The sequence below is a fragment of the Staurois parvus genome, unplaced genomic scaffold (assembly GCF_062004578.1).
Source record: "Staurois parvus isolate SC_StPar_1 unplaced genomic scaffold, SC_StPar_1.0 ptg000619l, whole genome shotgun sequence".
NCBI lineage: Eukaryota > Metazoa > Chordata > Amphibia > Anura > Ranidae > Staurois > Staurois parvus.
This window is the reverse complement of record NW_028318415.1, coordinates 2,818,462-2,840,438: the sequence shown is the minus strand read 5'-3', so window position 1 is coordinate 2,840,438 and position 21,977 is coordinate 2,818,462. Positions and strand designations below refer to the sequence as shown.

General features: G+C 37.9%; 1 protein-coding gene across 1 annotated transcript in view; it reads right to left on the bottom strand.

Annotated features, from left to right (window-relative positions):
* Window positions 1-21,977, bottom strand: part of KIF26B (kinesin family member 26B) — a 520,923-nt gene that overhangs the window by 73,781 nt on the left and 425,165 nt on the right. The window contains exons 7-9 of the mRNA XM_089693284.1: window positions 13,019-13,112; window positions 8,651-8,913; window positions 4,525-4,708 (exon numbers count right to left, since the gene is read on the bottom strand). Coding sequence (XP_089549410.1) covers window positions 4,525-4,708; window positions 8,651-8,913; window positions 13,019-13,112 — 541 coding nt within the window. The remainder of the gene's footprint in view (window positions 1-4,524; window positions 4,709-8,650; window positions 8,914-13,018; window positions 13,113-21,977) is intronic.

The window sequence follows — 21,977 nt, the reverse complement described above, 5'->3', positions numbered from 1 at the left end:
CTAGTTGACTAGTTACTGATCAAATGTAATATAGGAATTGCCACAGAATAAAATGCACAATTTTCACCATACGTCCAGTATGAGAAAATAAATATTACAATCTATCTATCCATACACAAATTATCATCAGCTTTATTTCTTACATAAGTAGTTTGCACTGTGGGTTAAAATGTTTCTATGGCTTACTGCAGTCTCATTAGTTTTTAAAATTTGAAAACAATTAGAAGGTATAATGTCTACCTTGACTAATAATAGAGTGTTATTTAATTACATGGTACAAAAAGATGGAATGACTTTTACATTACACTAGGTTCCTAATACTTCTCAATGAGATATCTGATTGGCTATAATGAGTCACAACACATCATTACACTTAGCACTCCATATAATTACTCTTAGGACTATGCTATTAAATAAGCTTCGCATTATTAACATGCCTTGCCTTCGGTATACCACAAGAAACTTTGGTAGTTTAATTGTCCAAAATCAACTAAATCCACTTATGCTGTTGTTGAACTTTCAGTTGATTCTTAACAATGCAAAGGCAAATAAACAAAACAATCTATGTAACAAAAAAATGAAATAGAGATTTATTCTTATTGCTAAGGACAGATAATCCTATATTTTTTCAGCAACTTTATTCTTGTTACTTTCAGCAAGCCACATTAATTTTGCCAATGTTTGACTTATGTCACCTAAAAAAGACTCTGATTTCCTGTCCTGGAATGACCCATTTCTTAGCTTTCTTGTTATGCACCCTTGTCAATCAAGTGGAAAATGAATCTCTACAACATCAAACTATACTGTATCCAAACTTGTGGTTGAAATTGCCTTTGCTTAAACCTCCAAGTCTATGGTTAACACTTGTCACTTTTCACCTAGCTCCAATTTTTTTTTTAATATTTATCCTGTTGATTAAGTTCAAGTCATATATGTAGCGTATACAGTCAGGTCTATAAATATTGGGACATCGACACAATTCTAACATTTTTGGCTCTATACGCCACCACAATGGATTTGAAATGAAACGAACAAGATGTGCTTTAACTGCAGACTGTCAGCTTTAATTTGATTTATTTACATCCACATCAGGTGAACGGTGTAGGAATTACAACAGTTTGCATATGTGACTCCCACTTGTTAAGGGACCAAAAGTAATGGGACAGAATAATAATCATAAATCAAACTTTCACTTTTTAATACTTGGTTGCAAATCCTTTGCAGTCAATTACAGCCTGAAGTCTGGAACGCATAGACATCACCAGACACTGGGTTTCATCCCTGGTGATGCTCTGCCAGGCCTCTACTGCAACTGTCTTCAGTTCCTGCTTATTCTTGGGGCATTTTGCCTTCAGTTTTGTCTTCAGCAAGTGAAATGCATGCTCAATCGGATTCAGGTCAGGTGATTGACTTGGCCATTGCATAACATTCCAGTTCTTTCCCTTAAAAAGCTCTTTGGTTGCTTTTGCAGTATGCTTTGGGTCATTGTCCATCTGTGCTGTGAAGCGGCGTCCAATGAGTTCTGAAGCATTTGGCTGAATATGAGCAGATAATATTGCCCGAAACACTTCAGAATTCATCCTGCTGCTTTTGTCAGCAGTCACATCATCAATAAATACAAGAGAACCAGTTCCATTGGCAGCCATCTGTCCATAGGATGTTGTTCCAGAACTGTGAAGGCTTTTTTAGATGTCGTTTGGCAAACTCTAATCTAGCCTTCCTGTTTTTGAGGCTCACCAATGGTTTACATCTTGTGGTGAACCCTCTGTATTCACTCTGGTAAAGTCTTCTCTTGATTGTTGACTTTGACACACATACACCTACCTCCTGGAGAGTGTACTTGATCTGGCCAACTGTTGTTAATTGTGTTTTCTTCACCAGGGAAAGTTGTTTTCCGTGGTCTTCCGGGTCTTTTGATGTTGCTGAGCTCATCGGTGCGTTCCTTCTTTTTAAGAATGTTCCAAACAGTTGTTCTGGCCACGCCTAATGTTTTTGCTATCTCTCTCATAGGTTTGTTTTGTTTTTTCAGCCTAATGATGGCTTGCTTCACTGATAGTGACAGCTCTTTGGATCTCATATTGAGAGTTGACAGCAACAGATTCCAAGTGCAAATAGCACACTTGAAATGAACTCTGGACCTTTTATCTGCTCATTGTAATTGGGATAATGAGGGAATAACACACACCTGGCCATGGAACAGCTGAGAAGCCAATTGTCCCATTACTTTTGGTCCCTTAACAAGTGGGAGGCACATATGCAAACTGTTGTAATTCCTACACCGTTTACCTGATTTGGATGTAAATACCCTCAAATTAAAGCTGACAGTCTGCAGTTAAAGCACATCTTGTTCGTTTCATTTCAAATCCATTGTGGTGGTGTATAGAGCCAAAAATGTTAGAATTGTGTCGATGTCCCAATATTTATGGACCTGACTATCTCGACACAGTTATGGGTTATATTAGTAATCAAATAAATAATTAAATATGCAATAAAATTGTTATGAAAACAACAATATATTAAAAAGGATATTACAGAAAAAATGCAATGGACAGTAAATATTTTAGCATAATTATGGTAAAGGATGATGAGGCTTAAGTCCCCGTGATCACTGAATGCTAAAGGTTTATTAGTATATAGAATCAAGCAAGTAAAAAATAAAAGTCATAACTTATGGTTATATGATTACTTATCATACATAACTATGTACAGAACTACCCCATGGCTATGGACTGAACCAAATCAACAAGATATAACATAAGTAAATATAAACCCCGTCCCACCAAATGTACGCATATATATGGCCTCACGGAAGTGGGTCTTCTTCCTTGAGACCCTACATATGCGTATCTCTCTTTGTGCTGAAAGTGTGTTTCACAGCGAGCTCTCAGCACCGAGACTCTCACTGAGAGACCCGGGTCTCGTACTAATAATCAGGACCCGGGACTCCCAGTTCCAGGTCACCTGATCACTGTAATAGCAGCAGATTGGCTATCACGGTGATCAGTCACTGTGAGCCCGCCCCTGTCTTTACTTCCTCTTCTGAATGAAGGGAAAGATACATTGTATCTTTCTCTTCTTGTAGGAGTGGAAGATACACAAACACAAGTGTGTAAAAATTAAATAAAAAATTACAAAGAAAAAATAAAGAAAAAAATAACAAGATCGAGGTTTGCCAGGGTTAGTGTTAGGGTAAAGGTTGGGGTCAAAGATCAAGGTCAGGTCAAAAGTCATGGCCAGGAAATGTTGGGCAGAATTTACAAAAAAAAATTATCATCAGTGCTCAGTTGAATGGGGATACCTTGGGAGTTGATGCGCAGATTTGGATTTGGGGCTCAATTCCTTAGGTGGTTGGGCATGCTTTACCGTGCGCCCTGTGCTAGCATACGCATCAACAGTAGGATCTCTGAGGTTCTTGTGAATATGTGTACCACCCTGTCATATGCTGTACATGTACCATGCCTTTGATTTCAATAAACTACCCTTCTGGTCATTAAATTAGTATCAGTGTCAATTAGTGTTAGGTAGGATTGAAAAAAATGCAAAACGCGCACCATTGTTTCTGGGCCCCACTACGGGTACATACAACAACTAACATACACATTGGTGGTATCGCTGCGATCGTCAGAAGCAGGAGAATTTATTTTGGGTTGTTCTTTGGTAGTAAATTATGGTATTAGCAAGAAAAATACAGCTACATTTAAAAAAAATAGGTTTTGTGCTATTTCAGGCAATTTTCCTTTGATAAAAAAAAAATCAGGAGATATCTGTTACCATTTACCACCAAAAGAAATCTCAATTTGTCCTGAAAAAAAATCAAGGTATAATCCAGCTGGACACACAAAATAGTAGTTACAATGTGTACAGTTTCCCTAACACATGTCAAAGTTGTAAAATTGTGCTTAGGCATTAACATTTGTTTTACCCTTAAGCAGGAAGGGGTTAAGAATGGAACTAGATTAGAAGCGACAACCAAATACTGGGAGGTTTAAGCAAAAGCAATTTAAACTACTTATAATTAGTTGAATCTCAGACAAAATTATTAAAGACTCTAAAACAAAATAAGACAGAAAAAATTTTAAAAAGGGGCAGACTTGATGGACCACTGGTCTTTTTCTGTAGTCTCTCTTCTATGTCTCTATGTATATGTTTCTGTTTACTATTGTGCTTGCCCACTCTTGATTCAAAACAAGCTGTATGGATGACTCTGACCACATACAATAGACCCTGAATTGAAAGCAGTAACAGTGTCAATGACCACGTTCAGAACCCTGCTCAGACCACAGGTACTTTATATAAAGTCTGGAATAAACAGCAATCTACTACACCTTTGGCTTATTTTCCACTGGATTTTCACAGCTGCCATTTAGCAAAGGTGTAGATTTAGATACTGTATATATGCATCATTTTCATGAATAATATAAAACTGTAGATACACAGGGTTATGATAACATGGCCAAATATATTATCAGAGATTAGACAAAAATATATTCTTAGAAAATACTAATGAGACAGACTTCTACTTACTGCCTCCTTTTCCACTCTTTTCCATCCGATACTGATAAATGTGCAAAGTAAATAGCATATGAGAATTTCTGTGGTCATCTTCATCACAGTCCCTCTGGCTGCTTTTGCGTGAGGCAATGGCTGCGTCCAGGAAAAAGGCAGCTTTCTCAGCCGTGGGGGCCCTCAACTCGCTCTGGTTCTGCAGCTGAAAATGTAAAAATTACAATTACAATTATATTAAAGTAGAAGGTAGAGGTATCAGTTCCTTTACATGCACCAGCACAGACATCAGAGATCTATTAGTTAATATCTCACATATGATTTTCTCCTCTAGAGTGGTTAAGCATCTCTGTTAGCTAAAAGGATTGCATATTCATCTTACATTGGACCATTTTCATAGTTTTTTACCTCTTTAAGGCACATTTTATTTTCATATTTTCTTTCCATTTTTCTTTTCTCAATTCTACCCTTCTTCTCAATTATTTATTTTTCTTTATAAAATCTTTCCTACCTATTTACATCCAGAACCTTCCTTGGGAAAGGAAATGGTACTACATAACGCTATTACCAGATCATTATTCTAATTAACCAATAATTTTTTATTAAAGGATCACTAAATCCAAGAGCAAACATTGTTCTAAAGTGCAGCTTACTAGTACTTAGATGTGGTGGCTGTATTTGTTTGTATTTTTAAGTCTAAGAACATTTTCAGCTAAAAATACATGTTGATTTTGACAAAAATCCAATGTCCTTGTGACTTAAGCCTCGTACACACAATGAGAATATTGGACGAATGATCGTCTGTTTTTTTTGCATGCTAGATGCTAGTCTCATATCTAAAGTGAAGAGGTTACTAAAGTCACGAACATTCTTGTACGACAGAAAATTTGGAAGTGATGTATTGTATTTGTATTGTGTTTTTGAAAACTGTACTGATTAAACGAAAATCATACGATCTGATATCGTACGAGAAAACTTTTCGTGCTTGTCCCTTCAAATAACTTCGGACATAAGCTGTGTACTGACGAACAGATTATTGTACAATCGCTTCGAAAGCAATAGTTTTCGTAAGATTTTCTGATTATGTGTACAGCACTAGGCTTTATTGTGAGCTGAACTGAATGTTATCCTTCTAATGTAAACTAATAATCTCCCTGTCCCCAACCTAATGGAGTGGAACAAAGGCAGGCATGTTTAGAGTCCAGACTAGGTGATACCCATGGAGCAATCCATACATACAGTGGAGTGAGTGAGTATGGCTACCCAGAGAAAGGAATGGTGGCATTTGCTGAATTACCAGGTGAACAAGTCTGACAAAAAAATTAATGCATCACATCCAAGGTCTGGAAAGGTGCATGATATTACATTTTGGTTTTTAGGTTTAGGTACACTTTAAGTATAGGGGCTGGATACTCAGTCATGGGATAATTCCAGTAGCATCTATCATGCTTTTACTTAACATATATAGACTTTGTTATTGAAATCTACACTGCTATGACCTTTATTTTTTCTTCCTTGACTTTATACAGTAATGAGCCTTTAGCATTCAGTGATCACAGACACCTAAACCCGACCCTCCTTTACCATAATAATGCTGTACCAAAATGCCATGCATAGAGGCTAGCTTGGCTACAGTTCACAAAACTTCACCCTCTTGACCTTGGTTACAATAAAAAGGCTGTTGCATTCTAAGTGAAGCTTTTACACAATGGCTTCTCCTGTTTTTATTTTTTCATTTCAATGTGTTTTATTCATTTTAAAATCGTCAAAATGACAAAAAGGACATACTGCAGTAGAAAAAAACAGGGTTGCAGCCCTAAATATTAAAATATAACAAAATGATACAAAGACCCCGACATAACTTGTTATGAAGAAAAATGATACAAAAACAGTCATCATAACAGATTAAACTGTAAGGCTTATTGTCCTTAAAGTGTTACTAAACCAACAACAGTAAAATCAGTCAGTATATGCAGTAAAGCATGCTTGTTATACTAACTGTGTAACCTAAGGGGTTAATCCTCCGCACTGTAAAACGGCTGTTTGATCCTGTCTTCTCTAATCCTCCCCTTCTTCTACTGTCCCCAATCCATCTGCTGATAGTACAGAGTCCTAGGCCACACTCTGCACATACTCAGTTTGGTGTGTATTGCTAGAGAGTTTTTTCTTTTCTTTTTTTGGGAGGGTGCATGTGATCAGCACAGGGTAATCAGCACTGTCCAGACAGAGGGTCAAGGGTCATGCAGCCTCATAGGGCAGTCAGAGAAGAATGAAAACTACAAGCTTTAACCAGTGCTCAGCCGGACACTGATAGAAGTCACAAGACTGCTATATACTGCTGATGAAAAAGGTATTTATTAGTTTATATTTACTAAAATAAATGCATTTCCATGTTCTGTGTGCTGTGGGAGACCAGATATTGTGAATGCAGGGTCCTGGGTTTAGTAACACTTTAAGCAGACGGTGGCGGCTGAAAGTCAGCTGGTAATAAGTATCAGAGAAAAGGAGAAGAAAGTGAGCAAGAAGAAAAGGAGATATGACGACCAAGGGGGCCAAAGTGAACCAGAAGAGTGAGACAGGAAGGAGAGAGAGGCAAAGGAAGGGCGGGGGGATGGGGACAGCAGGGCACGGGGGCTCCCAACCATCGTAATGATTTCTAATAGCTAGCATTAGGTCTGTTTTTTAATTCCATTAGCATTTTTTCTACAACATCTTTACAATTTCAAACAAGGGTGTTTTGCCCACATGTCTCTGTAGGATGTTGTGCACATTCCTAACTCTCTTCATTGCTTACTAGTTATAAATTATTTGACACAATTACATTTCAACATATTAAAAAATATATAATTAATTTCCATGACAGGTGATCTATCAATAGATATGAAACCCCAGGTAATTGATAATGTAGCATGAAAACCCAAAACAAAATGAACTGTGCTATATTTTAAAATTGCTGCATTAGGCAATTCTCTTTTAAAAATTGATATTGTGACAGATTACTTTTACAGTTCTAATTTCATACTTGAAGACAACAGCATTATTATCAGAGTGCATAATGCAGCAACATAAAGCAGGTCCTGTTCTTTCTGTGGCATACAGAATTTCAAAGAACACGTTGATTTATTGCTCTGTCTGTTTCGTATTTATCTGTTTGCATGTATGATCTTCAAATTCAAGAATTAAATTAGAGACGACCAAAAGCTTCCCTTCCACAAAGTATAAGAAGAGGGCCGCCATTGTGACTTATTAGAAAATGTATGCAGGGAAGTGGGGAGGTAACATTTAAAAGTTGTTTTTTTCTGTCGCCTTTTTTTCTACATTAAGTTAGCTAATAAAGGTTGTCATGTAAACTCCAAACTTTCTTCAGTGGCATACACGGCACAAGACTCTACTACTACTATGAGGGTCCATGCACACTGGGCTTAATAAATGCCTGTGGATGCAGCTCATTGTTTTCCTATGTGTCCATGCACATTAGGATGTTTAGAGGCATATTTTAACTTCTTGGTGCCGATGCCTCCCTTTAAGGGTTTCTGATGCCAGGAAGTGGGGCGGGGTTTAGGGTCATGTGAGCGCCATCATTGGCTGTCACAATGGTCACATGATCTGATAGCTCTCTGTGAGGCATCGGTAACTGTGTCGGGAGCCTACAGGGTGCACTCTCAGCACATGTTTTTATTTACATTGGGTATGCTAATATGCAGCCTCTTAGTGTCAAGGCCCAGCTGCCGAGAGGCCACATATTAACATACCGCCGGCACCAAAGAGTTCAGCTCAGTGTTGAGGCAGAAAACTCTTCTAGTCTGCATCTGTCAGAGGAGTTTTCTAGCAGAGAGAATGGCTAAACGCCTGTACAAAACTGCTCTATATGAGTGTTTTCTTTCTGCCAAAAGCACTGGCATTTTTTAACCCAGTTGTGCATGTACCCTGAGAGTATGTGGAGAGGCTGCAGCTGGAAAAGGCATAACTTTTTGACTCCCTGTTTCCATAACATTTCTGTAGATGAGATTTCTTATCCATCAAAGAAACCCCTTTCTTTTACAAACACTTTATCTAGAAAGACATACATGGTCATCCTTCAGTGATGGTGGTGACGTATGATGTGTAGAGCTTGGAAATCTGGTAGGTATACTTTGTTATTACTTACCTGCATTCCACATATTGGGTCCTCACACAGATAGACCCCTGGTGACTGGCCATCTTGCAGACTTCCTGTAGCCACTTCTGACAGCAGGTCTCTCAGGTTCTCTTCCTTCCCCCACACTTCCACAGCTGATACTCTGACTGAGAACCGAGCTCCAGTCTTTTCTTTCCGTTCATTAATCAGCTTAAACAGCCAGGAAATAGCGCAAGGGATGATGCCAAGATTCTGCATGGAATCATCTTTGCCAATCATAGTATATGACTTCCCTTCAAAGAACCAGATACACACAGAAAACAATATGAATATGAGGGCATCAGTTTACACAGCTTACCTTATTATTGAAAATGAAAACCATTTTTAAAAATCAAAAATTGCCCAAAGAATGCAGGGTTTCATGTAAAGCTATCATGCTTATCCTATGGCTTTACAACTTAGGGAACCATTGACACAGAACACGTATGCAGTTTGAGACTTTCGACTTCACTGACTGCATCTATTCAGGGGATTCAGCTAAGTCATGGAATAAGCATGTCAGCCAGGGATAAAGCAAATATAAAGAATTAATACAAAAGTCAAAGGTTAGCTTAAACCCACATTCGATCTAGTGTTCGAGAATAATGTAAAGGAAATTACAAGTAATTTTACTCAGTTTGCTTCTCTGGCCCTTTTTCATTAAAGTGGTTGTAAACCTCAGACATGAAATATGAATAAATCATATCCCTCTATAGTGTGTACTTGTCTTAGTTAGGAGCACTAAGTGTCATTTCTGTCTGCTGCTTCATTCCTCTGCTATCAGCATGAATCACTTCTAACAAGTTTTCCTGACACCAAGAGAAAAAAGTGACGAGGAAAAATGGGGGGGGGTGGATACCTCCAGCACGCAGCCTGTGATTAACAGTCTCAGCTCTGTTACTGTGTGAAGGGGTGTGTCCCTCCCCCCCCCCAATAAGCTCTCAGAGCACTTCTCACTGAGCTCTGTAGTGTGTAACTTCAGCACCCGCCCCTGGTTTTCTAAAAGCTCAGGCAAGCTTTATAAATTCTGGACTTTGAACAGATGAAGAGAAGAGAAAACAGGAGATAAACAGGTACAAATTATGTAGGAAGATTTGATTAATCTCTGTGTATCATCTGAGGCTAGTCATTTCGTTGGATATACTGTAAGGGTTTGCAACCACTTTAATACTATGAATTTATCTTTGTGCTTGCATGTGATCAACATTTTGTTTATGTGACCAAATTTTGCTGGTTGAAACAAACTTCAAAAGAATATACATAAATACACATTATATACCAAATAAAAAGCAATATTTAAACAGGATATTGGTCATACAACACAGCCAGAATGTATTCACATCACAATGGCACAACATCTAAGTATTCCTTTGACTTTTTAATCAATTATAGTTTTATGTGTTATTATAAGAGATCTTTGAACACATGAACCCTTAAAAAGATGGTGCACTTTGGATTCAGGTTTTTCAAATTAAGTAAACATAAATGAACTGTTGCAGTAGGGTAACTTAGCAGTAGCAAGCACTAATCTTTATAACTAACAAACACTATTTAATACTTAATGAGTAACAATTATTTAATGTTTTCCCCCCCAAGATGTTTCTTCATGCAGCATTTATATTTGAAAATACATGTCATGTAAAAAGCAAAACGGAGAAGGGGGAAGGTAAAAAAGTTTTAAAGTTTCAACTGTATATTCTCCTAAAGTTGCATAAAGTTGCAACCACCATATGTTTGAGACACGTCTTTTAAAAGTATATTTGTAGAAGAATAAAAATTCTTATATTTTTAGATCAATGGATCTGTGATTCATGGGTACCTGAAAAGTCTGCTAATGCAAGTTTTCTTTCTCTTCGCCCCTTCTACTACCTTCCTGTTCTCTTATTGATGAAAATCTAGGGTGTGGTACATTAGTACATTATACCCCATGTACATATTTATTATACTGATTAATTTATCTCGCATGTAGAAAACGTAGTGTCAATGAGTTTGTTGCAAAGTAATGGGAGGATCCTCTTCACTTTGTGAATGGTTATGGGTCACTTAGTATAATCAAAGCATTTTATCGATCTATGTTTTTTTTCATATTTAAAGAGGGACAGAAATGAGCAAGCTGTGCCCCAAAATGTCAAGAAGAGGGCAAGGGACTAGTCACTAGTATTGCCTATAGGTTGCCTGCAGCTAATCTCTTCCCTACTATTGACCAAACCTGATAGTTGGTGATCTGATGACTGGTGGGGAAACACTTAAGAAGAAGCAGGACAGCCTAATAAAGCACAAATCCAAATATAGAGTCAAGAAGAAACAGGGGGATCCTTGTACTGCAGACACTCGTGTACCACTTTTTCACCAATAAAGAAAACAGTGACCTAACATTCTATCTGACCGATAACTTGACTCCCTTCCCGAGTTCCTTCCAGAGCCGCTGCCAGCTGTGGTCATCCCTCCCTCTTAGCCTTATTGAATGCGTGACCTTTCTTAAAATGATATATTTACCTAAATGTTTTTTGTTTTTTTTTAAAACAAACTCCAATTCCCATCCCTAAGTCCGTTTTTAGAAAGCTAGAAACTCGGATTTACCACTCTACCCTCTATCTTTCTATTAATCGTGGAGGGCTAGAGCTCCCAAATTTTCTCTGGTTATTACTGGGCTGTGGTTCTGGTCACTGCCAGGTGGTGGTTCTCTCAGCCCAGGGACAACGCTGCTGCTATTTTTTAGGCAGCCTTGCTGGGCTCCTATACCGAGTTTAGTAATCTAGCCTTCCGGGGACCCTCTTCTAACCCTGCTATTATGCTACCAATGAAAACGATGCTTCAGTTATGGGCACAGGCTAGGGGCTATCTCATAGATATCACATCTATGAGGTCTACTTGCTCTATATTCTGTTGTGGGGAAACCTGACCCTTCCACATTTTTCCTCCATACCTGACCTGGCCCTTTCCAGCCTTGTGGAGGTCCACAATTTTGTCTCTGGTGTCTTTTGACAGCTCTTTGGTCTTGCCCATGGTAGTAGTTGGCGTCTGACTGACTGTGGGGTGGACAGGTGTCTTTAACAAGCTCAGACAGGTGCTACTAAGTTAGATTAATGAGTGGAGTAGAGGTGGACTTTTTAAAGGCACAGTAACAGGTCTTTGAGAGCCAGAATTCTTGCTGTTTCTTAGGTGTTCTAATACTTATGTTCAGCAGTGCAAGACAAAAAAAATCTTTAAAAATCATACAATGTGATTTCCTGAATTTTTTTAAAAAATTTTGTCTCTCAGAGTGGAAATGCACATACAATGTGAATTTCAGACCCCTCCATGATTTCTAAGTGGGAGAACTTGCAAAATTGCAGGGCGTTCAAATACTTCTGTTCCTCACTGTAACTTATGTCAGCAGAAACTGTCCCTGTAAGTTTGATAAGATTTGGAGCAAGTGGATTGATGCCCAAGTTCTAACAGTACGACTTGTCTCCCTTTGTTTATATTGTCCCCATGCTTTGCTTGGCCCAATCATTAACCTGATTATTGCTGTGCCGTCTAGATGTCCTCACCTACTCCCCCCCACCAGGGTTGCATGCAAGTCCTTTCCCCTTCCCTCCCTCCCCCCACCTCTCTTTTTTCTTTCTTCCCTTCTTTCCTTCTTTTATATTTTTAATGGTTAGGGCAACTGGAGGGTATTTTGCTTATTACTTGCTTGCTTGAGTTTGATTTGTAAAAGTGACTGCTGAGTAGTGTTCTTATACGGATTATGCATTCCCTATGCAACGTTGTTTTAATTTTTTGTATTCTTCTTCTACTGTATACCGAGATGTACTTTATTTTATTACAGTGTTAAACTTTAACAGTAAGCAGCACAGTAATGACATCACCAGATCATCAAATCTAAACCTGAAACTCGTGAGACTGGCAGTCGGAGACAGAGAAGAAATACAGTTATGAAGCTCATGCCACATAAAGTGCACTGATATTTTTCAGAAGGAATTCAAGACAAAAGGTACATTTTTAGGGTACTGCTAAGGCACAATTACATTACTAGATATTTCCTAAAAAACAGGAAATCTTCCTTTTTGTTCAAGTCCACTACAAGTACATTAATACAGATTTCCAGTGCATTCAAATGTTTTAGTCTGTTTTCTTTAAAGCAATAATGTTTATATAATTGAACTATTTCCATTGATGGAAATAAATGCAGACAGTGAATGCGTCTTTTAGATAGGCATGTCTAAGACTGTACATCTTGAAGCAGTTGAATCCTGCCCATTTATGATATTATTTCAAAGGATTAGACATTTGTCAAAGGATGTTATTGATTAATGCGCATCCGTAAAGGAACACATTTAAATTATGCTCTTAAGATAAAATTTCATCAACACTAACCAAGCTTTGAATGACCAAAACAGAATACACATCCATCAGCTCCATTCACTACAGACTGGATGACTTCAGCCACTGTTCCAGCGCACACCTCAGCCTGCATAAAGACAAGTTTAATAAAGACATGTAAGCAGAAGAATTGCATATTCCTCTAAAAATGTCAGAACTTCTCATTTATATCTTGTACTTCTTCACGAGTATTCAAAATGTTCAATTTACTTTACATGTGTCATTATATATTCCCACAGCAGTTAGAATTAAAATGCCCTATTCTTCAACCACACAAATTCTGGAGTGCTGACATTGTGGCTCATTATTTAACTTTAATGCTGTCTAGCTTTCGGACCAATTTGCAAGTGCTTCCTTTATCTTGACACAGAAAGTCTTTTCTTGGCCATTTTTTAATAAGAGCACAGTATGCATCCGGTTATAGGATGTAAAGCAAGCTGACCCCTGACTTCATTAGTTGTGGATACATTAAGTTCTATTCATACACATTATTACTAGGTGAACAGTAGTTTTCCCCCTGAAATTTCATAGATAACCTCAATAAAGGTTCACTCTCTATAAATACTATTGTTAGGTAATGGCAGGCACTAGCATACACCATGAGTAGACAACGAGTAAGTATAATATTTGGCATTGTAAAGATCCTTTGCTAAGCGCTTCTCTTATTTTGTGTAACAAGATTACACTATTATTTATGTAACTTCAAATTCTCATGAGCTAAAACGTTCAAAACTGCGTACAGATTGATCAGAATTGATAGCTATGATAGCAGAGCAATCTCTGTATACTTCGCCGTCTAACTGAGCCCATTGTTCCAACTACCAAAATGTACTAAGTTAATATGGAGATAAATATTTTTTCTCATTTGGATAGGATGGGGAAGGTATAGAACCATTGTCAGGGTTTTAATGATATCTGTATCCCAGAATGAGAGAATTTTACTTTGCAACAGGAACTTGATAGAGGTTCTACTCCTTCAATGACAAAACTATGACTGGACTTCCACTTTATCTGTCTAAAATACACTGTGGGGAGATTTACTAAAACTGGGGCACTCAGAATCTGGTGCAGCTGTGTATGGTAGCCAATCAGCTTCTAACTTCACCTTGTTCAATTAAGCTTTGTCAATAAAACCTGGAAGCTGATTGGTGGTCTATACAGAGCTGCACCAGATTTTTCACCATGCATTTTTAGTAAACAACCCCCTGTGTTTAGTTTGCTATATTTTTATTTGTTGTGTAAGCTTAAATAGTAAAAGCTTTATTACTCATTCATTTTTGTAGTATGAATACTATAGTTTATAGACAATAACATGTTTCCTACAGGGCATCAATAAGAGGTATGGTGGAACAAACATTTTCTATGGGTTGACTGATATAAGAGGAGGATTCAACACATAAGGCATCAGACAGTAATCACCAATGTCATGATGGTTTTTTTTTTATGGGGTTGTTTAACCACTTCAAGTCCGGACACTTTCACCCCCTTCCAGTCCAGGCCATTTTTCAGCTTTCAGTGCTATCACACTTTGAATGACAATTGTGCGGTCATGCAACACTGTATCCATATGAATGTTTTAGCATTTTTTTGAGACAGATAAAACTTTCTTTTGGTGATATTTATTCACCACTGGGATTTTTATTTTTTTTTTGCTATATAAATGAAAAAGTCCAAACATTTTGAAAAAAAAAGTGTTTTTCTTATAAAATTTTGCAAATAAATAATCTTTCTTAATAATTCTTGGCAAAATGTATTCAGCTATCTTTTTATATATAAAAAAAAAACAAATTAATTTATAACCAAAAATTATAATTTTTCAAAAAAAGTTTACATTTTTATTTTATTTTTTTATATGACTATTTATGGGGGGGTTTTTTAACATGCTGTCAGTCTAGCAGTACAGTATCACCATAGTGACACTATACTACTTGTGGTGAGTGATGAAGATTTTTTTTTTTTACACTGATTGCTTTTACACCCATAAAGGCTGTAAAAGCAATAAGTTCTCCTTCTCTCTGGCTGCATTCTTGCAGCCATTGAGAAATACTGTGAGAGCTGTGATTGGTCACAGCTTGTCACATGGTACAAGGTTGTAGCCTTGTACCATGTGACCTCTGTGATCATTCATAGATTTCACAAGTAGTAAGCAATGATGTCAGGAAGTGACATCTTGCTTACTACTATTCATGTGATCACTGATTGGCCAATCAGTGATCACGATTGGGACCTCAGATAGAGGTCCCATACAGTGATCGGTGCCGCACGCTACCAGGGAAGCGGAGGCTGTTTATAAACGGTCACCCACTCCTGCACTGCTCCTGTCCGGCCATTTATGTGCATGGGCCGGAACGGGAAGTGGTTAAGATTTGGGGGGAAAGTAGTAAACACTGGTGCTAATGAAACTTGGCGGTCAAGGCTTTGGAGAGGTTATTGAGAATGAATTTAGTTTCTAAAACAGAGCAAATGGTTCCCTTTGTTATGGAATTGGATCCTGTATAGAATGTGCAGTTCTTTCTATGGACATCAATGTATCCATTCTACTTACTATTTGGTTACATGAGAAGGGATGAAAGGTGTTCACCAATTTAAGTCTATAAATCATTAGACTGCTCCCACCAACGCATACTGTATATCTATTTTAAAAAAGGTTGGGAAAACATACTGGGGTTTATTTGCAAAAACTGGTGAGTGCAAAATCTGGTGCAGCTCTGCACAGAAACCAATCAGTTTCCAGGTTTTATTGTCAAAGCTTAATTAAACAAGCTGACAGTAGATGCTGATTGGCTACCATTCACAGCTACACCAAATTCGAAAAGCACCAGTTTTAGCAAATCTACCCTGTTGTGTTTCATGCCTGTGGGAGTATGTCTTTTAATAAAGGAATGGAAGATTCTGGAGTTGATTTACTGAACACAAATTGGTCAGTGGTTCTTAACATTTTGTAAGTCACATACCCCTTTAAGAACCTGAAGAAAGCTATGGAGCACCTCCCCAGAAATTTTCACATAAACAAAACTTTGCACGCAATGAATTTATCTACTTTATTTTATTAACATGTGATTGCTTCCTACATACAGTATATAACATACACAAAGTTTCAATAACGTAAACAGTCTTAACAAAAAAAACACTCCTTGTCATGACAAAAGTATGTCATTCCAAAAATGAAATACATTGTACATGAAAATAGTCATCTGCAAATTAAACAAAACAATTCTCAGCTAAGCACACTCACCTGTCTGCACGCTTGTGCTAAGGGCAGATGGATTCCTGCAAGAAAATGCTACATGAATCATCTGCCCTTACTCGAGATGGCTACAGCTAGAAATGCTAGGGGAATGTTTTTCAAAGTGATTTCTCAACAAAATAAAATATGAAGACATGGATGGATGGATGAGTTTGCATTTAATAATAAAAACAAATTTGTACGTGTTTACAGTTTGTAGTGTTCAGAAACACTTGAGTTATGCTTTAAAGGATAAGTTCACCTTTGGGAACATGTTACATGTTCCACCTGTTTTTGGGATGGAACATGTAACATAGTCCCACTCCTGCAGCCACTCCCCACTGTCCGCACTCTCTGTGATAGCTGGTGGGGAATTTTCTACCTGTACCAGCTGTCACTCTTTGAAAACAGCGCAGCCGTGCGGGGCGCCACCCATATGGCCCCAGCATTCATTCACAGAGTTCTGTGAACGAATAAACTACAAGTACCAATATACTTTGTGGCTGTCAGCTTGTCGTGCTCAATGAACTACCAGGACGCTGTTGAGTGCTCCAGATACTTCACTGATTCTTCCTGTCTTTCTGAAACTGCCTACATGTATGGGCAGACAGCTTACACCAGGGGTGTCAAACTGGCGTCCCTCCAGCTGTTGCGAAACTACAAGTCCCATCATGCCTTTGCCTTTGGGAGTCATGATTGTAACTGTCAATTTTGCAATGCCTCATGGGACTCGTAGTTTGGCAACAGCTGGAGGGCCGCTAGTTTGACATCCATGGCTTACACTGACATTCTGTAGGAGTCCTGCATTGTACCTGCGATATGCTGATCACAGCTGCAATGGTTCCCAGGCTCCTAAAACAAATATATATTTAATTAAAATTTTTTTAATCAAATGAACTTAATTAAGTTAACTTCCCCTTTAAAGTGGACCTCATAATCCAAGCAAGTTTTTTTGTTTTGGATAAAGTGGATTAGAACACCTGTCAGGCTTTATTGCTATCTGTGCCCTTTGGGAAAATTCACCCTATTTGTGCTATTCACTGTTCTCACTGAAAATGAAAGCAAAAGAAAATCCCACATTTTGGGTTGTCCCCAGAACAGTAATAGAGGAGAAAAGCATCCAAGGGGGATACTAGTTCTGGTGACAAACATGATTTGCTTTCACTTCCTGTTTTGGCTATGGGACAGAAAGTGAAGGGAAATCTCCAATTGGACATTTTGCAGAAAAAAAACTGATGAGGTACACCCTCACTAACTCTATCCAAAGTGAAAAAGAAAAACTTCAGACTTTAATTCTAATTTAATGAGAGTCACCTCCCCTTTTCAAAATTCGGGTCCAAACTGAAGAAAAAACTGTGGGGGCAAAACATACACTTTTCTTTCCCCCAGATTCCATTGTGCATTTATTATTTTTGGTTAAAAGGTGAACTTACTTTATTGGTGCAATTGATAGCCCCTGCGTGGGCGTGTTTTGTTGCCTGTGTTTTATACTGTTTAAAATTAATAAAAACCATTGAAATACAAAAGGTGAACTTATCCCTTAAAATAATTAATCTTAAATTACTGGAAAATGTGTATTACAACTGTATGTTCTGCAAAACTGAAGTTTGCTATTGCTGGGTTCACTGGTTTTTTGGTAAAGTAACCTGCACATAATAAAATGTGTTTTCCAATTTCTCAGTGCTCTATAAACATTTTAACTTGGGATAACAAAATGATCAATTTCAAATTTTGAAAGAGTCATGCCTTGCTAGAAGAATCAATGAATTCATAACTCTGAGAAAGAAGTATGTAATAGCACAGTGAGTACATGTTAAATTAAATTACTGATGATTTGCCTTGGAACAGAAAATACATCAATAAAGAAGAATGTAAACCAAAGATTTTAATTTTACTCCTAGGGATTCCTAGTTCCAAGCTAACAAAAGACATATATTTGGCATGTAAAAATGTAGTTATAGTTTATCAGTAAGCTAAGCGAGAAAGTCATAAATGTTTTTATTTTTTCCCACAAGGTCACCATAACAAAAAAGATGCAGTGATTGTATAATGGAAGATTTGCTTTGTTCTGCCTGCACAAAATATCAATACATCCAAAGTCTATGCTCATATGGGAGCTGGAATCTATTTTACCAAGGGCTGTTGATAAGTTGCAATCTCTGGTGCCATGGGAGGATACTATTGCCAGAGGAAGATGAACAATGAAAAGGGACTGAAATGTTAATTCTTGTTAACACTGAAGGCAAAACTTCCCTGTACTTTGTGCTTGTGTGGATTAGACTTTGGGCTTTAATAAAATTCACTTACAGCTGGCACCAGTGTGTGCTGAGAGTTCTCTAGTGTGCGAGGTTGGCAGAAGGAACGTATATGGCGTTCATCAAATGGAAGTAGTTTGCACCCTGATATTAGGAGACCTTCATTTACACATTAAACCCATACAATATGACAAAGCATTCCATGTATTTTATTTCCAAGAATTAATATTTAACCCCTTCACGCTGGCCGCATGCAAATGTGTGGCCTCCCGGCGTCTGGGCCTAGACCCCGAACGGCCGCACATTTGCATTCATGTAACAAAAAACATATGTGCTGAGAGCGCGCGCCCTGCGCGCTCCCAGCACGCATGTGAGGTATGAGGTATGAGAAAGGTCACGGTCCGCTCTTTCAATCAGGACCTTTCCCGATCATGTGACCAGCCGTAACGTCACGGCGGCCACATGACACTAAGTCACGCCCCGTACCACCCACCTCCCGGCGCAGGAACTCCTCTTCACGCCGGGACGATCCGGCGTGAAGGGGTTAAATAAAGGTTTGCACAATAAAATATACCTGTGCAATCTCTCTTGTCTTGCAACTACTGTGCCATCAAAGCACACTAATACTTGCTGGGACAAAGTTCACCTCTATTTGAAAGGTGGTACACAAATCATATGAAAACTACAGTGAACCCAGCAACTAGTCAGTCTTTAGTTTTAGGGATTTGAATATAGTAAAGTGAAATATGATATGTATAATATGTCATCAATCAAAGAAGTTTGAAATTGCAATTGTGCTATGTTGTACTACACAGAGTAACACAAGGATCGTCACAGAGCTGCTTCATCAAAGGAACACAACTACTTCATTAGTCCTCATGCACACTGGACGTTTTTTACAGCGGCTGTTTTTGGCTTTTGACATTTTTTTCTACAGCCAGTAAACCCCCAGCATGTTATCCTATGTGTCCATGCACACAGACTGTAATCAACGTTTTTTTGGAAAGGGAAGTTTTTTGGCTGGAAAAACCCCCCAGAACTAGTAGGTTTCTAGAGGAGTTTTTTAGCTGTAAAAACGCTCTAAGCCTTCATGCACACTGGATGTTTTTACAGCTGCTGTTTTTGGCTTTTTATGTTTTTTTCTACAGCCAATAAACCCCCCAGCATGTTATCCTATGTGTCCATGCACACACAGACTTTAATCAACATTTTTTGGCTGTGACGTTTTTTGGCTGGAAAAAAAACCCAGGACTAGTGGGTTTCTAGAGGAGTTTTTTAGCTGTAAAAACACACTAGTACTGAAAAACGCTGGAAAACGCAGAAAACATGGTAAAACGCAGTAAACGCTTTTGGACTTTTTTGGTAAAACAAAACGCTAAAATCCGCAAACACGGGAAAACAGCAAAACGCCGCTAAACGCTAATGCAAAAATGCTAAAAAAAAGCTGAAAAACTCCCATTTTTAATGTGACTTTACACAGCTAACATTACCAGCGTTATCAAAATGCCCCGTCTGCATGGAGCCTTATAGCTTTGTAGGACATCAGCTGTGAATTGGTAATAGACTGTGTGAAAATCTGAAGATAGTAAATCATTATCTAGCAAGAAGTAATAATGAAAAAGCCAGCAGCATCTCACCTATTTACTTCTTATAATTTTGGGAGCACTGTTACTTTTAGGGGTTGATTTACTAAAACTAGAGAGAGCAAACGGTGCAGCTCTGCATAAAAACCAATCAGCTTCCATTTTTTTTTTGTTAAAGCTTAATTGACCAAGCTGATTGGCTACCATGCATAGCTGCACCAGATTTTGCACTCTCCTGTTTTAGTAAATCAACCCTGTAGTTACTACAATCTTGAGTTTGTCGTGTCTGAGCAAAGATTCACAGATATTACCTGATATTCCACAATATTTAATCCACTAGTTATTTTCTTTCCTTCTAGTTTTTCCTCTATTTTGTTAGAAAAAATGTTTGGAATATATGTCTCCTTAATGGCATTTGTTTGCCATGTAATTACTGTATCTAACAAAACTTGGCTGCTATATGGAACTTCCAGTTTTGTAGGGCTACATATGGACGTTTGGTCGTTGTTCATGTGATAATCTAAAGATCAGGAATTGCAATGAGTGACAAATAACAAGCTAATAATAAAAAAATAGCTGCAATTTGCTCCAATGATTCAGGTATAGTGGGTTCATGATGGTACAGTTCAAGTGCTATCATTCAGTTGGTACACCAAAAATACCTTTGTGGTTAGAAAGGTATTGGAACTGATCATGGGAGACACCTGTCTGGTTACTGCTACAGATTTACTATTAGCATCAGTCGTGGTGCAAAGCAGCTTGATGCACATCAGCACTTGCTGCAGTTTTGATAGGCTGGTCCCACCTTTTTAGGTCAGGTCCTCATTACGGAAGTACAATCTTGTATTGAAATACATATGGGTAGGTAATAACATTATAAGGATCTGCACACTTGTGGACTTCCACCTATGGGCATTACAGTCATTATACATGGTCAAAAAAATACACAGGGGTTGACTTACTAAAACTGGAGAGTGCAAAATCTGGTGAAGCTGTGCATAGAAACCAATTAGCTTCCATGTTATTTTGTTAAACCTTTCACACGGGCGTTCCGATTTTTTTTCTTCAGTCACATTTTTTAAAAGAAAAAACAGATGAGTTTACATCCGTTTTTTCATCCGTTTACATCTGTTTTTCATCTGTTACATTGGTTTACATCTGTTTTTCATCAGTTTAGATCTGTTTAGATCCGTTTTTCATCTGTTGACATCCATTTTCATCAGTTTACATCAGTTTTTCATCAGTTTACATGTATTTCAGCTGTTTAAATCTATCTAGATCTGTTTTTCATCTGTTTACATCTGTTTTTGGTGCGTTTACATCCATTGACATCTGTTTTTTCGTCCACTCCATTTTTTTTTTGCAGAAGAAAAATAGGGTTTTCTTCCGTTAAAAAAACAGATGTTAACGGATGCGGACATTAACGGATGTAAAAAGATGTTCATCTGTTTACATCCGCAAGTCCATAGAAATACATAGGGGTCCGTTTTTCATCTGTAAACAGACAGATGAAAAACGAACATAAGGAACGCCCGTGTGAAAGGGGCCTTACTGAACAAGCTGAAGTTAGAAGCTGATTGGCTACCATGCACAGCTGCACCAGATTTTAAACTCTCAAGTTTTAGTAAATCAACCCCATAGTGAAATTATTGGGGGTCTGATCATATTAGAGAATGTTTACATTTTTACTCTTCAAGATTTGCAGGGATATCTTCTGTTTCTTTTCTACAAATCAAAATTTCCCTGATGCGATTTAAGACAACAGAAAATAAACTCAGTAGTCTTTTTAAAACAGTATTAGCATGTAATGAGAAACAAAATCACCTGGTACAGTTTCGAGCATTTTTAGCGTCTGTCTTTTATTTATATACTTGTGTTTGAGTGTTTCA